Here is a 13,939-nt window from a genome sequence, read left to right on the forward strand (position 1 = left end):
ATGCAAGTTAGAACGATGTTACATTGTGTCCATCCGGAAGCCTTACCGGATTACCCATATTTCCATACCCTGCTGTCGCCCCCCTGTGGTAGTCCTGGCGTAACCCTTTCTGAAGGCGATCTCCGTACGGAATCCATATCTTCAATCCAAGCCGGGAAGGTCGCCCGAAGGATTTCAATGTTACCAACGCGAGAATTTTTGGTAGTCTAGAGAACGGTTCTGTTCCTGAACCAGTACCTGCAAGCTGCGTACGAGTGGATAGTGAGCGAGTAAGCGTGCTAATCCAAGTTTTCGTGCGAATCCATAGGTGAAAATCTTGCATTTAGATTCCCGAACATCCGAGAGTAAATGAGACAATGTTCGCTAGAAGATGCAAGGATGGTACAGGCTATTATTGGCCATCCGCGTATTCCTCATTGTCTAACGACCGACTTTTTGCAACATGATTATAAAATCATTCTTTCACTGAAAAATATCGCCGCAATCCCTCACCGCCAGCTGAACTGACTTCAAATCCTAATTAATACATTGGTGTGGCAGCATTTTGGACTCCGTGGCGATAACGGCTGAGTAGCTGGTAGTTATATAAGAGTTTTCTTGTTACTGCACAGTCCTCCAGGCGGTCAAAAGACACAACAGGGGAAATAGACTGTAGCTGTAACGGGCGAATGCTGTAGGAGCGCTGCATAGGAACGCTTTAAGAGGGTATACAACAACAAGAGTAATAACTGAAGACAATTCGTGGTCTTATAGGTGTGCGGTGACCAGTTGTATACTTCAAGGCGTAGATAGCTTGTGTAGCTTCACAGCTCAAAGATAGCCAAGAGTCACGTGATGGAATGTGAATCGCGAGGTTGATTGCTGAAGAACCCATGAAAGCCCGTTCTTGTAAACGTCTAAGTTCATCATATATCCAGGTCTCTTGATTATCTTGATGACTGTTTCTTGCTGTTATTGATTATGCCTACTGTCTTGCTAGGGTGATCACCTACCTGCAGGTTACCATCGTTCTGATTCGCTGTTGGTTATATGATCTATCTATAGTTCATTCGTTCCGCTCTTCCTGTTGCCTTTGGGCTTATCGGGCTATTGGTCACTGTTCCCTCTGCCCTATAGGTCTCTATGGGTCAAGGATTTTTTTACCCTAGTCCGGATAATGTAACGGACTTCCTCCAACCTCGAGCTGTACAACTGGATCGTCTTAAAAATGATTTTGTTACCTTTACTACATAAGAATAGCTTATGTTTGTCTATCTCATGATTAGCACATTCAAGTACGTTGTCAAACATATGCTACAGCAATCCGCCATGGTGAGCTATGTCGGTTGAGGGCAAGTACGCAGCGAAAATCCCAATTCTTTGTTAGGTTCATCGAATTCCCAGGGAAAATCTCAAAAAGTCGCCATAGCAAGGATACGACCTTGTTGCAAATACTTAACACGGCATCATATTAAGTGCATCGACAACTATTCTTCGTGATTTTCCCACTCCACGTTCCGCGGCATAAACCGAAGACCCGCGAATTCCGCCTGAACCCACCAAATAAACACCTACTTGAAAAGTAGCAAATTTTTGAATCATGCCAGCGACTTTGCGATTAGTGCTAAGCTTCTGTCATGACTAAACTACCCGCTGTCGGCTTACGGAAGTCCGAGATTCTGGGCCAGAGGATGATGTGAAGGACCGCCGGGGGCACCCTTGGATGCCAGACTGTGTTCGACAGCGTAGTCGTTCCAGGTTCATCGCTCCTACAACTTTATTCTCAAGTATCCGAAATTTAGATGTAACAGGCTGACCTCACTTTCGCCTCTTTTATCCCAAGACAATACTCTGCTTTCTGAGATCCGGCACTTTCGGAAGAGGATACATGATAAAAGGGATGATCACGCGCCATTTCTTTGGTGATAAACACTAAGCCGCATTTCCCCGGAGTTGACACGAAGGGATTTTTTATTTTATTTTTTTAGTTTTGAGGGGGGGTTCTCGCCCTTTCCCGGTAAAATATTGCGTTCAACCTTTATGCTCATGCTAGTCATTTACTGCGTCGTATCTTCTGAACGGACCAGGCGGAGGCCTCCAAGTTCATCAGCTTGAGTCTGAACTCATTACCAGTCATCCTGAAGGCGGTTACCAGATACGGGAGAGGCTCTTCTAGACATGAAGTCACGCAAGGGCCATCGCACGCCTGGAAGGAGCTGAAGGAGCGGGCACACACATACAGTTTTGAAACGTTCAGACGACTCGTCAGATGCGCTCATGATACTTACCCAGACCACCTGTGTTTCTGTGCATGTAGTGAATTTCGAGCAATCCAAGGGCGAACTGGCCTCTTTACTTGAAGTTCGCTCTCCGAGAAACCCCAGTTCCCGTTTTGCTATGAAGCCGTAATCAGTCTGTTCGTCGAAATGCAAAGTCTCTAATCCCATCACAGTAATGAAGAATGGGTCCCAGACGTGGTAGTAATGTGGAGAATGATCAATCATCATTCAATTTGCTTTGTAATTCTTTTTGATGCTAATGCTGCCATCAGAAATTTACTCCCGCATCTTGCTTTCTAAACGTCCTCGTAACCCTGGGGTCCCACTTCATCTTGTTCTGTCTCTCTAACTCCTGCTGCCTCTCTACCTCCAACTCATCAATTTGCGCAAAATTCCTTCTGTGGAACGGCCACTTGTTCTTGCGGTAGAGTAAGCCAAGGATAAGGCCGAAGATCAGCACGCCGCCCACAGAGCCCAACGCAATAGGCAGCGCGGGCATCAACTTCACGCCGTTGCCGCTGCTCGACGTTTCCGCTTGGCTTGGCTCGGCGATGCCGCTGGGGAAGGGCGTGGCTGTTGGTGTGGGAGTTGTCGTTGGGAGCAGACTGCTTTCCGGTACTACCAAGGATGGTGGCGGTTGAATGAAAGACGGCGTTGGTGAGGGCGTTAACACGGCTGGCGTAGAGACTGGTGGCGCGGACGGTAACGAAGTTGGCGACGGCAATGGTAGCGGGTCGGATAGCGACGGAGTTGGTGTTGACGACTCACTAGTGACGGTTGAGATGATGAACGTGGTAAGGGGTCGGGCGGAGCTTGAGGGCACAAGTGATAGTGACGGTGTCTTTATCTGTGAGGGCTTCTGTGATGATGACGGTGTGTTTTTTCTTGCAGGTGCAGATGACGATGCAACGGCTGCTGCTGTTGATGTTGTCGATGTGGATGATGTTGCTGGTGGTGGTGCTGGTGGTGATGATGATATTGGTGATGAACCGGTTGGTGTCACTTGTGCCGAAGGTGTCGACTGTACTCCTGTCGCTCGGCTCAGTGTATTTGGTGTCCCTGTTCCCACTCCCGTTTGCCCACCCAGAACAGGTCCTAAAAGAGGTGCGTCGCTTGCGACGTCGAGGCCAAGAGAGACTCCGACCCCAGGTAGAAGGCCGGCCATGATGTGACAAGTGTCCTAGTGGAAGAGGAGGGTCGCTTTGCGGAAATCGTATGTGGTAGTATGTGCAGCTGTCAATTTGTTGTAGCGTCGTAAAAAGGGGTATCTCAGTTGAATGTTCGTTGTTAGTGAAGCAGGGTTAGAAACGTCGCCGGGACTATCTTGGTGGCCTGTCGATGCAGATCGGAGTTGAGTGCCAGCGCCGAGGTGGATGAAGCGACGAGTGTCACTCGCGGACCTTGGATATGGCGGATAGAGGTGGTCGGGTTTTCGATGTAAGTCGTTCCAGCGGCTTAACAGTCGCCTCTATTGTTCCGCCAAGCTAGAGAAGCTCTCAACGTCAGGTCCGGTTCAAACAATACAAATTAAACAAGCAATAAACATCACACAATGTCAGTCCCAAAATAAAAGTCACGATTTGCCTGTCCCAGAAAAAGAGGGCTGGACACACCTTTAAACAATGTGTGGTCACGTCCCCCTCCCTCTCCAGGGCTTCCCGTCCTCGGGCATTTCCCTCTGGTGCATGCGTACCCGCTCCCTCCCTCTCTCTCTCTCTCTCTCTCGCATTCCCTCGGCCTCTCAAGACTTCTTACCCCCATCATCCGACAAACCTTGCTGGGAGAGTTTTGGCTGACGTGACACAGAGACACCACCACCAACAACAGTGAGAGAGACACACAGAAAGAGGGACAAGAGGGATCCCAAGGATCTACAGGGGTCGTGGCCGTCTCACACTTGTATTGATCCCTGCACGCCAGTCGGAGGCTCAAGCGCGGCTCCGCTGCACTCGCCGAGGCACAACACCAAATTGGGCTAGAGTATGTGGCCTTCGGTAGTGTTGGTCCCCCCGCAGGGTTATTGCCAACCCATTTCAGACGTGGAACGTTTGGGTTGATATTCTTCAGACCAATGAAACCATCCACTTCTACATCGTCCCACCTTTCTCCCGCCCTTTTGGTCAAACCCATCCCCGGGTTCATCCCTCAACTCCCATTGTTCCCGATCAGTCTGCTTGGCATAGGGAAGCCTATGGTGCTCTACTATGTACTTTGGCTCTTAAAAACAAATAAACTTACTTACGTCGCATGCAAGCCTCGCTAGCCTAGTGATCGAATGAGGTAATCGTATAACGACGCTGCATTCCCAAAGCTGCATTCCCAAAGAGCAGCGAAGACTGCAAATGGAACTCTTCAAAGAGCCTATATCCTTCAAATCCCTGGCCTCCGCGTCCTACCTGATGCTGGAATACCCACGTTTACGGCATCACCTGTCAAAGTCGCCCCAACCTGGTTCCAGGAACTTGCATGATCCCCGCGTCGAAACCCTCGCCAGTCCCGGCGATCGAACTCCTCGGGGTTTCTGGCAGAACAGGCCACAGTTCTCTTTCTGATACCCATCTGCCGCCAGGCATACCGGTCAGGGGGCTCATGATCTCCGTTCGGCGACCGGGCGACGGAAAATTGTTGGGTACTGGGCAGTCTAGCTGCTATCCATAAAATCCACATATGCCCTATCGGGCAGTTGTTTACCTCCTGATCTACCTTTTCTGGCCAGCAACTTCCATGCGACCGCATCGGTTGATTCGGAACGCTCCTTGGTGGCTCAATGAGGAGACTCTTGTCATCTCGGCAGTCACGTCCTGTCAAAAGAATATCGCGGGAACAAGCGTATTCACGGTCCACCAAGACCCTACAATCAAGGCAGACCCTTGGTTCGGGCAATGGGCGACCCGGGTCCGAAGTCGGGTTTCCTGGGCGGTCAGCCGATTTACCGTTCGTAGCTGAAAAGATGATTTTCATTGGTTTTACACAAGTGCGGTGAGAGAATACACGTCATGTACCCATAATAATCCGTCCCAAGTATCGATCCAGTCTAAATTGAGAAAGTCGTATCAATGGCTGGAGATACCTCAGACGGTATGAGAACACTCTTTGTATCGTGAGGTATTTGACTCATCGGTCCGTCACGTTTCCGACCAGCTCGAGTGATCTCATTACTTGCTCACATTACCGCTCGGCAAGGTGTAAGCCACGTGGCTCCGGAATACTGAAAGTGCTGTATCAACTCCTAGTGCCACATCATGCCTCCTTCCTTTAGCAAGCGATCTCTAATGTACATATAACCCAAGCTCTGATACGCGTCTGCTTGGAAGTCACCCTCTGACTCATGAATGTGAGTGTGCATCTCATATCCAACGCGGTCTTCTCGATAAGCCTGATTTACCGAATCGGCCATGTCTGACAGAACCCAACCATGTTGGTTTCGGTAATTGTAGAAAAAGAGAAAAGGCAACCTCAGAAAACAATCTGCCCACCACTCGATCAGGTTTTCCTTTTTGTTTCTATTTAGTCCACTTTGTCTTATTGCCGTTGGCGGATGCGGGCAACGGGGCCCACCACGCCGGGGGCTCCACTGCCAACCCCGAAGCCCACGCGCACCGAGTATCTTACCAGTCGCACCATTTCCTCGGCGACTCACTCTGGATCAGATCATCTCACCTTATACTTTCGCGACTCGACCCTTCTCACAGGGCGGTGATGAACACGCATTGCCCTAAATCAGCATGCTTTTGTGTGGTTCTAGTAGACTCGCCACCCCCTGACCATGGAACAACTTCCGGAATTAGAAAGATGCCAGGAAACAAAAAACAAAAATGACGACGACGTGCAGACGGTCGCACCCAAGTCCCAGAAGCCACCGGGCTGTCGACCCAAGACCGGGGCCTTGCCCGCGCCACGGTTGCCAGCAGATTGGCCCTCAGGACGCCAAAGCATCACCAGATCGACTCTGAAACCTTTCGCTACCGACAAATTTTCAGCATACCTCCTTGGAAGCCCCTGCAGCTGAACAACTGGCAGTCTTTTACGGTACAAAACATGTCGATCAAGGACCCTGTACCAGCCATCGCCGGGTCATGAGAATAACGCAGTGAGGCAGTTATGGTACTGCCGTCATTCTCGTCCCCATCCCCCGGATCGCGGGTTCCACCCAAGCAAGGATTCTCGCTTGCTCCAAGAAACATCAAGTTTCACGTTGCGATGACGATCTCTTGTCGATCTGGTTTTCTTTAGTGCGTGCTGCGATCCAAATGGAAATTCAGCAGGTAGGGACCATCGTTTGTCAGATGAGCTTGTCTGGGTGACATTGCATTGTTGGAGAAGCGCACACATCATCTCGAAGAGTCAACGCTAGAGTGTGAGCCATCGACGCTCACAAAATTGCAAAACAGGACCTTATAATTACTATTTACCCCTGCTAACCCAACGTAGAGTGTCTGGTGCGTTTCGAGGTAGGGGCCATCTGGTTCATTCATCCTTTATTGAATGAAAATGCGCCGCCTAGCTGCTCATTTCAAAACGCCATAAGGCTGCCGAGGTATACAGAAGAGGCGCGGCGAGCGAAGCGGATAGATGAACGTACAGTGTACTTCCTATTGAGTTCTGGCTTTTTCGTGGACCGGAGGTGCCAATGGTTTCAACAATGCGTCAAGCAAACTTCAAGCGTTGTGACCGAGCGCATTTCGTCAATAGCCCTGTATATTTAAGTTACTCGGCTTCCGGGCTCTCATACGAAACTATACATATATACGGTAATAGCAGGCATCACCTCGAGTCGAGGAGTCAATACTTGAGTCGTGGCAGGTTTACGCGTGGCCCTCGTATACCTTGTTCCCATCCGAGGTTAACTGTCTTTGCAATCTTCTATCTTAGCCCAACAGGCGATTAAGCTTTCCATCGCAACGACCGTGGCCTTAGAGAGAGATGAAGAACTCACTGCTTAGAGGCCTACTTGATTACCCAGGTCAGCAACCACTGCTGGTGGTGCTCCACAGGAAGGACAGATTTGGCCTTGGCTCTTTTTGGGACCAGATGATATCTCAGTCATGCAAGCCCGTGTCATACTTTCCAGTTGACTGCAACCATATTTAGTTACGCGGGAAAGGTTTTCTGAAGCCTCATGTGGAGTACGTGGCATGGCTTGCTATCGTAAAGAAAATTAAGCTTTGCGATAGCTCATCCGTTTGTATTCGATTAATCAATGTTCCTCGACTTTGGTACATGTATCTAGAAAAGCCATAAGTAATTGTAAGAACAAATACCGCCTTTACTTAACGTGCCTGTTTCGCATCTTACTCCGCCGGTGAATTTATATGCTCATTCACCTTAAAGCCGTACATGCCCCACGATCCAACCTCAGCTTCCCAGAACGATGTACTCCTCCATTCTTGCAACGCTGGCGCTCGCCCTCTATGCCGTGGCTGCTCCCCAAAATGACGGCTGCCGTATCATTAGCCAGGACACGACATGTTTTATGTCGAGAAACCGTATGGCTTGCGACTGGCCAGCAGAGTGCGGGTATGCCCAAACAGTCCAGCTGATGGATAATGCGCCGTAATGCCAGGGCCTGGAGTGGGGCACACCCTGTACTGGGCACTGGAAATGCTGTCCCAAAAACTGAGGCATTGGCGTGAAAGGTTAGCGTGGTGAGAAAATATTCCTAGGCATTGCTGTTGCTGCGCTAACAATGTATAATCATAGCTTAGGCAAACTAGCAGGAATGTGTAGCCGTTGTCACTGCCGAACATTTCTGTTGGTTTCACATGCGGAAAATGCTCGTACGAGTGGGTAGCAACGATGACGTCAAAGACGGTGATATTGCTGGTTCTTATTATTGAGAAGTGAAAGGTGAAGTTGAAGGTGGCCGTCAAGAGGATATTGATGGGTGGGCAATCAGATCCTCAATATCTGATTGGCCGACGAAGGAGGTCACCTGACCTCTGCCACCCTTCAGCCACTTGAGGTTGGGGATATTCCAACAATTTCGTTTCTTGCATTAAGGCTGAACAACTGTGTTCAAGGCTTTATTTTGGTACTTTAGATTAGCCGGGTTCATTCAATATTGTAAACGACGTCTAGACTTGGATACAAAGTGACTTTTGTGAATGGTGTCCAAATTCTCGGGGTGATATAAAGTCTTGACTGTGTGTGTGGCAATTGTACATCATCGAGCATCACTAACTTACGAAACTGTCTCATGTTTTAGGAATGGAAACTCTTCTAGGCCTCTGTCCTGCAATTAGTCTTTTTTCAAGAGACGTCGACTTGAGACTAAAATGGGAACGCTAGGCGTCAGCGAAAGACATTGTTGAAATGAGAGGCGTGCCCCAACATCTACCGGGACAGAGCCTGCAGCCTTTACAGCCGCTGGCGGTTTTCAAAATTCCCAATAGATGGGTAAATAATACTCGTGAGTATTCCAAACAACGCAGCATTCCACACAAACTGCCTGTCTCTCGATGAAGACCTCAGCTGATGTGTGAATATTTTAGCCGCGTCCCGCTACCTAAACCTGCACTTGCGCTCGTCGCGTCTTGCGAGCGTTGTCCGTCCCGCCGTATGTAGTATGAGATGTATGGCTAACTAGTCAGGCATAGATATTGAGCACATGGCCCCTTGAAGCGCTAATTGTCTCGATTTGGACATAACGAGGATCGGAGTTCACATAGGTAGGCAAGTCCAACTTCACAAAGCTTGGCATTCCAAGTGAAATCAAGTGTCCACTTGCAACTTGAGTCAGGCATCTCCTCATGACAGCCACAGCGCACGCAATCCGACGTCAATGGCCCAGTACGGCGCAGTAAAGGCACGACATATTGGCAACGATTGACGATGGGCGGCTGAGTATTTCGTCAAATGAGAGCAAGAATGCGGACGATCTTGTCCATCAGGGCAAAAAACTCGATGAAATCCGAAAGCTTGTACTCGGCGTTAAGCAATTTGCCCACCTACAGCTTCTGTGGGGGGAGGAGTCCAAATAGGCTCGCGGAATTTACGTCATTGACGCTCCGGTGACGTGACCGGGACCCCGAACATGCTCGTTCGCGGGGCCAGAAAGCACAGCACAACACTCGACGAATCCGGGATCTTGCAGTAATTTGCCCACATCGGACAGTCCGGACGCAGGCTGGGAATCCTGTCGGGTGGCCCCACGGCTGCCCTCTAGGCTTGACCCCATTTCATCGGTCTTTGGACGCCGTTCCGCCGCTGGGGCCGCGAGCGGGGAAGCACCATCCAGGTTATGATTTCAAAGCCGTGGCGTGATTCTCCCGAAAGTATTTGAGCCGGCCATCTGCCACGCTGTTAGGAAGTATCTTAAGACAACTCACACGAAAGCATCAGCAGTAATAACACGATCGCGATCACAAGCACACACCACTCAGAGTAACACCACAACACACACCTCAATCACCAGCCATACAGTAAATCCAACATGAGCAGACACGTCCTCATCCTCGGCGGCCACGGCAAGGTCTCGCAATTCCTCACCCCGCTCCTCCTCAAGAAGTCATGGACCGTCACGAGCGTTATCCGCGCCCAGGAGCAGGTTCCGGCCATCGAGAAGCTCGGCGCCGGCCAAGCCGGCAAGCTCAACGTGCTCGTCAGGAGCATTGAGGACGTCACCGACCAGTCCAAAGCACAGGCCATTTTGGATGAGGTGAAGCCCGATACCATCGTCTGGAGCGCAGGTGAGTTTTTGTGTTATTGCCCCTCCGGTTCCTGTCTTTACGAGTCATGGCACTTGAACGATCTTCCCAGTTATTAAATGAGATTTCTGCGACATGTGGATGCTGACAGTCGTCATAGGTGCCGGTGGAAAGGGTGGCCCCGAAAGAGTGAGTTTGAACCTAGAATCTCCCCAAAAACGCGAATCCGAGTACAGCTGACCTATTCCAGACCTTCGCCATTGACCGTGACGCCGCAATATACTTTGTGAAAGCCGCCGTCGCAACCCCTTCTATCAAGAAGTTCATCCTCGTCTCCTACCTCAGCTCCCGCAAGACCAAGCCAAGTTGGTGGTCCGAACAGGCCTGGAAGGACGCCCAGGAGGGCAACCAGAAGCTGGCCAACTACTTCAAGGCCAAGGTCGCCGCCGACGAGGTCCTCTGGCAGGAGTCCAAGAAGCGCCAGGACTTTACTGGCATCAGCCTGCGGCCCGGCGCGCTGAGTGAGGCGCCGGCCGGCAAGATCGAGTTCGGCAAGACCAAGGGGGTGAAGGGTTCGTCGAGCAGAGAATCCGTCGCCGAGGTTGCCGCGTTGATTGCCGAGAACGACAGTTTCACAACTTCTTGGGTCGACCACCTGGACGGTGATGAAGACCCCAAGGCAGCAGTGGACAGGGTTGCCAAGGAGAAGGTGGACGTCGCGGAGGGCGAAGAATTTTACAAGGCTTGAGATGAATACAGGGGTTTGTAAAAATGTCATTAATAGTACTACACTAATACAGCGAGTTTTCGTTCGTCATGTCATCAAGGCAATGTGCTTCAGCTCTCTGTTGGAAAATAGTCAGCTTCATGCTCACTGCACACATCATCGGGTTGTTTCACTTACTCTTGTACCTGCTGCCCAACCTTCATGGGCTTGTAAACAACCTCCTCCCCTTCATCCTTGCCCAGGTTGAATTGCTCAGCTCTAACCTTCTGCGCCTGCTCCACCAGTTGAGGGATCGGTGTGATGTCTTGGTCAGATGACAAGTGATAAAAGAAGGTCGACGAGATGCGGACCAGCGGGCGGTCGGGGTACTGCGTCTTGCGGCGCTCAATCACCTCGAGCGTCTTCTCATTCACCACGACCTCGTGGAAGCCCGCCTTGATGAGGCCTCCCGTGAAGTGCTCCAACTGCTTGCCTGCCTGGACCAAAAGGTAGTTGCCTTCGGGGATCTTGACGGAAATCTTCTTGCCAGTGTTTCGGGCCCAAATGTGCAGACCTGGGTATCGAGAACGGCCGTGAATGGTGAGGAAGTTGAGGTCCGTGTGGAAGCCGGCAAGAATGGTGTCTTGCTTGCCGTACTTGACCAGGTCCGAAGCTGTCGGTGCCAGGAGGTGCGGTCCGTACTTGGCGGCGTTGCTGAAAGTGTCGACGGGGAGGCCCAGACCAACGGCCGCCATCTCAGCCAGGCCAGTGACGGCCTGCTTCATGGATGTTCCCCATTTGTCCATGGTCGGCGGCCAGCGCTCGCGGATATGCGGGGCTTCCGGGACAACGTTGGGTGCATTCAGGCCGGGGAATTCGGTCTCGTACGGTGGGTTCTCGCCCATGCGCCAGAAGAAGCGGCATTTCGGGTCGGGTTCGTGGCCTTCGATGTCGAGGGGGCGCTCAAGAGGATCAAGGCGCTTGATAACCTGCAAACAGGGTTCGTCGACGGCGCACTTGGGCTTCTCTGTGTTCTCGAGGGTCACGCCGATCTGGTAGCTGAGCTCTGGGCGCTCATCCTTCTTGAGCTCTTCAGCAGGTTGCGCAAAATAGTCCTCGAGAAGGTCGAGGAAGGTGGTGTTATCGGATTCCGCGACGCGAGAGTCGTGCAAAACGAGAGCGCCATAGGTGATGAGGGCGGTGGCAGCCTTCGCACACTCGTCGCGGACGGCGGGCGAGTCGCGCGGCTCATTAAGGAAGATATCGAGGTCGATTATGGGAAGATCCATGGGGAGGTCTTGCGCGACGGCCATGGTAGGCAAACCAGCGCGCGGGGTTCCTGACGGTGGAGGGGTTTGTAAGGGTAAGACGTCGACGTCTTACAGCAAGAGATGATCGCGGGAATGTAGTTGCGAAGAACTCGTTGCGTTGGCGGTCTGAGCGAAAGGTTATGATCGCAGTCGTACAGAAAGAAGTGGTCTGAGCTACCAGAAGTTGAGCCGGAGGGCGGAAAATGTTGGATTTTGTCTTGCGTCGTGGCGCATGTGAGCTCTTCGAGATGCGCGCGTGGTGGGGGTTTGGAAGCTAAGGAGGTCGCATGGCCCACCGGGCGCTTGGCCGGAACAGGCAGCTCTAGACCGACCTAAGCCGTTAAAGATGCAAACTGGGCTTCAACATGGGGGAAATTCCAACCAATCCCGTGTGTTTTTCGGCGCTCTCCGGGGCTGCTGACGGAGCCTGGGGCGGGTTGTCGACCCAGGCCCCGTCCTGATTTCCTTTTGAACTGCTCCCATTGGAGGAGCACTTACGAGCAATTGTGTCCTGCGCCCAGGCGAGCCTTGACTACGGATCTGTGAATCTGGAAGGGTTCGATGGGCTGACTCGGAACAGCGGGCATGCGGAGCATCAGGGTGCAGGGCCTGGCCTGCCTTGCATGTCCTGCGATTTCCGCCGGTCACCGCCGGTCTATGCGGACAATCGTCTTGCAAATTGCAACTTCTTGAACGCGCTCCATCGGCACGAGAACCTTCGCAAGGTTTCCGAAGTCTGTGTTTGTCGCTGTCAAGGCGATCGGTCTGCTCCGATTGCATTGCAGGTTATAATGTGATCCTGGGAAGTGGAGTATCACTCAGTCTTCCTTGGAATCCTCCGCATCATCGACAATTTTCCGCGGCCACTCAGGGCAAATGTCAATTTGCTCCCGTGGAAACCACAGCTCCAGAAACAGGAACAGAAGGTAGTCGACAATGACACAGAGACAGAAGAGCTTGCCCGCCCAAATGCCGCAACCGTAGTAGCGTTTGAGTCGGTCAATAAGGGCGAAGGACCGCACCCGACTGTTGCCAAAGGTCGAGGGATTGGCCGTGTCGAATCCATAAAACTCGGCCTCACTGAGCTCGCCGGTGATTCCGTGGTAAACTCGCTCTGTGCGAATGGCAACATTGGTCCACGAATACATCTTCTGGACCTGCTCGTGGAAGCGCTCCGTTCGGACCTTGTTGGCCCTCAACGCAGCGATTGCCCTGCCTGTCGCGGTGACCAAGTCGTCCTCCTCTGGTTTTGCAAATACAGTCATGTGTGACGGGAGGACCTCGGGAATACCGCCGACCTGCGTGCACACGACGTACAGCCCACAGCTCGCTGCTTCCACGATAACAGTGCCAAATGCCTCTGTCAAACTCGGGTGCAGGTAGATGTGGCCTCGAACCATGACGTCCCGCACCTCTTCGTGGCGGATAGGGCCCAGCATCTCGACTCGGTCTTGCAGAACGTTCTGTTCAATCATCTGCTCCAGGTCGATGGCTTTTGGACCCGACCCGGCGATGATGAATCTTGTATTTGGGTGGTTCTCCAAGATGCGGGGAATCGCGGCCGTAAGAAGATCCGTGCCCTTGTTATAGAACAAGCGGGATATCACGACGATTGTAATCACATCGTTCGGGCCGAGATGATGGGCTGGAGGTGGGTTCTGTCCAAAGGCTTGTCCAGCAGCGTCGGAAGACGGGTAATCGAGCGGGCGGAAGTTTTCGGCGACGACGGCGTTGGGGATGACCGAGACCATTAGGGGGTCCAGAGACGCTCGGAGGACAGTATTCTCTTTGCTGCGACGCAATATTAGTCACTTCTCCTCGTTGACAGTTCAGGGCGCAACATACCATGTATGACTAACGCAAATGACGTGGTCCACGTCGCTGAGGGAGAATTTCAAGATCTTGTTCGTCAGGATACTGGCAGCATCCGCGAAGCCGAAGAGGGAGTGGTCCGTAAAGACAGTTCGAAGACCCATAGTCCTCGCATGCAAGATAGCTTCGTGGCAGAAACTGCTCAGA

General features: G+C 51.7%; 2 protein-coding genes across 2 annotated transcripts; both read right to left on the reverse strand.

Annotated features, from left to right (window-relative positions):
- Window positions 1-10,145: 10,145 nt before the first annotated feature.
- On the reverse strand, window positions 10,146-11,923 carry ColSpa_04933 (uncharacterized protein; the record flags this gene model as incomplete). The annotated part of the gene is made up of 2 exons (XM_049271145.1): window positions 10,146-10,647; window positions 10,809-11,923. The coding sequence occupies 2 exons, from the start codon at window positions 11,921-11,923 to the stop codon at window positions 10,146-10,148; spliced, it is 1,617 nt and encodes a 538-aa protein (XP_049127102.1).
- Window positions 11,924-12,738: 815 nt separating this feature from the next.
- On the reverse strand, window positions 12,739-13,896 carry ColSpa_04934 (phosphatidylinositol N-acetylglucosaminyltransferase gpi3 subunit; the record flags this gene model as incomplete). The annotated part of the gene is made up of 2 exons (XM_049271146.1): window positions 12,739-13,711; window positions 13,766-13,896. The coding sequence occupies 2 exons, from the start codon at window positions 13,894-13,896 to the stop codon at window positions 12,739-12,741; spliced, it is 1,104 nt and encodes a 367-aa protein (XP_049127103.1).
- Between the last annotated feature and the right edge of the window lie 43 nt (window positions 13,897-13,939).

This window comes from Colletotrichum spaethianum (assembly GCF_022836535.1).
Source record: "Colletotrichum spaethianum MAFF 239500 DNA, contig10, whole genome shotgun sequence".
Lineage (NCBI taxonomy): Eukaryota > Fungi > Ascomycota > Sordariomycetes > Glomerellales > Glomerellaceae > Colletotrichum > Colletotrichum spaethianum.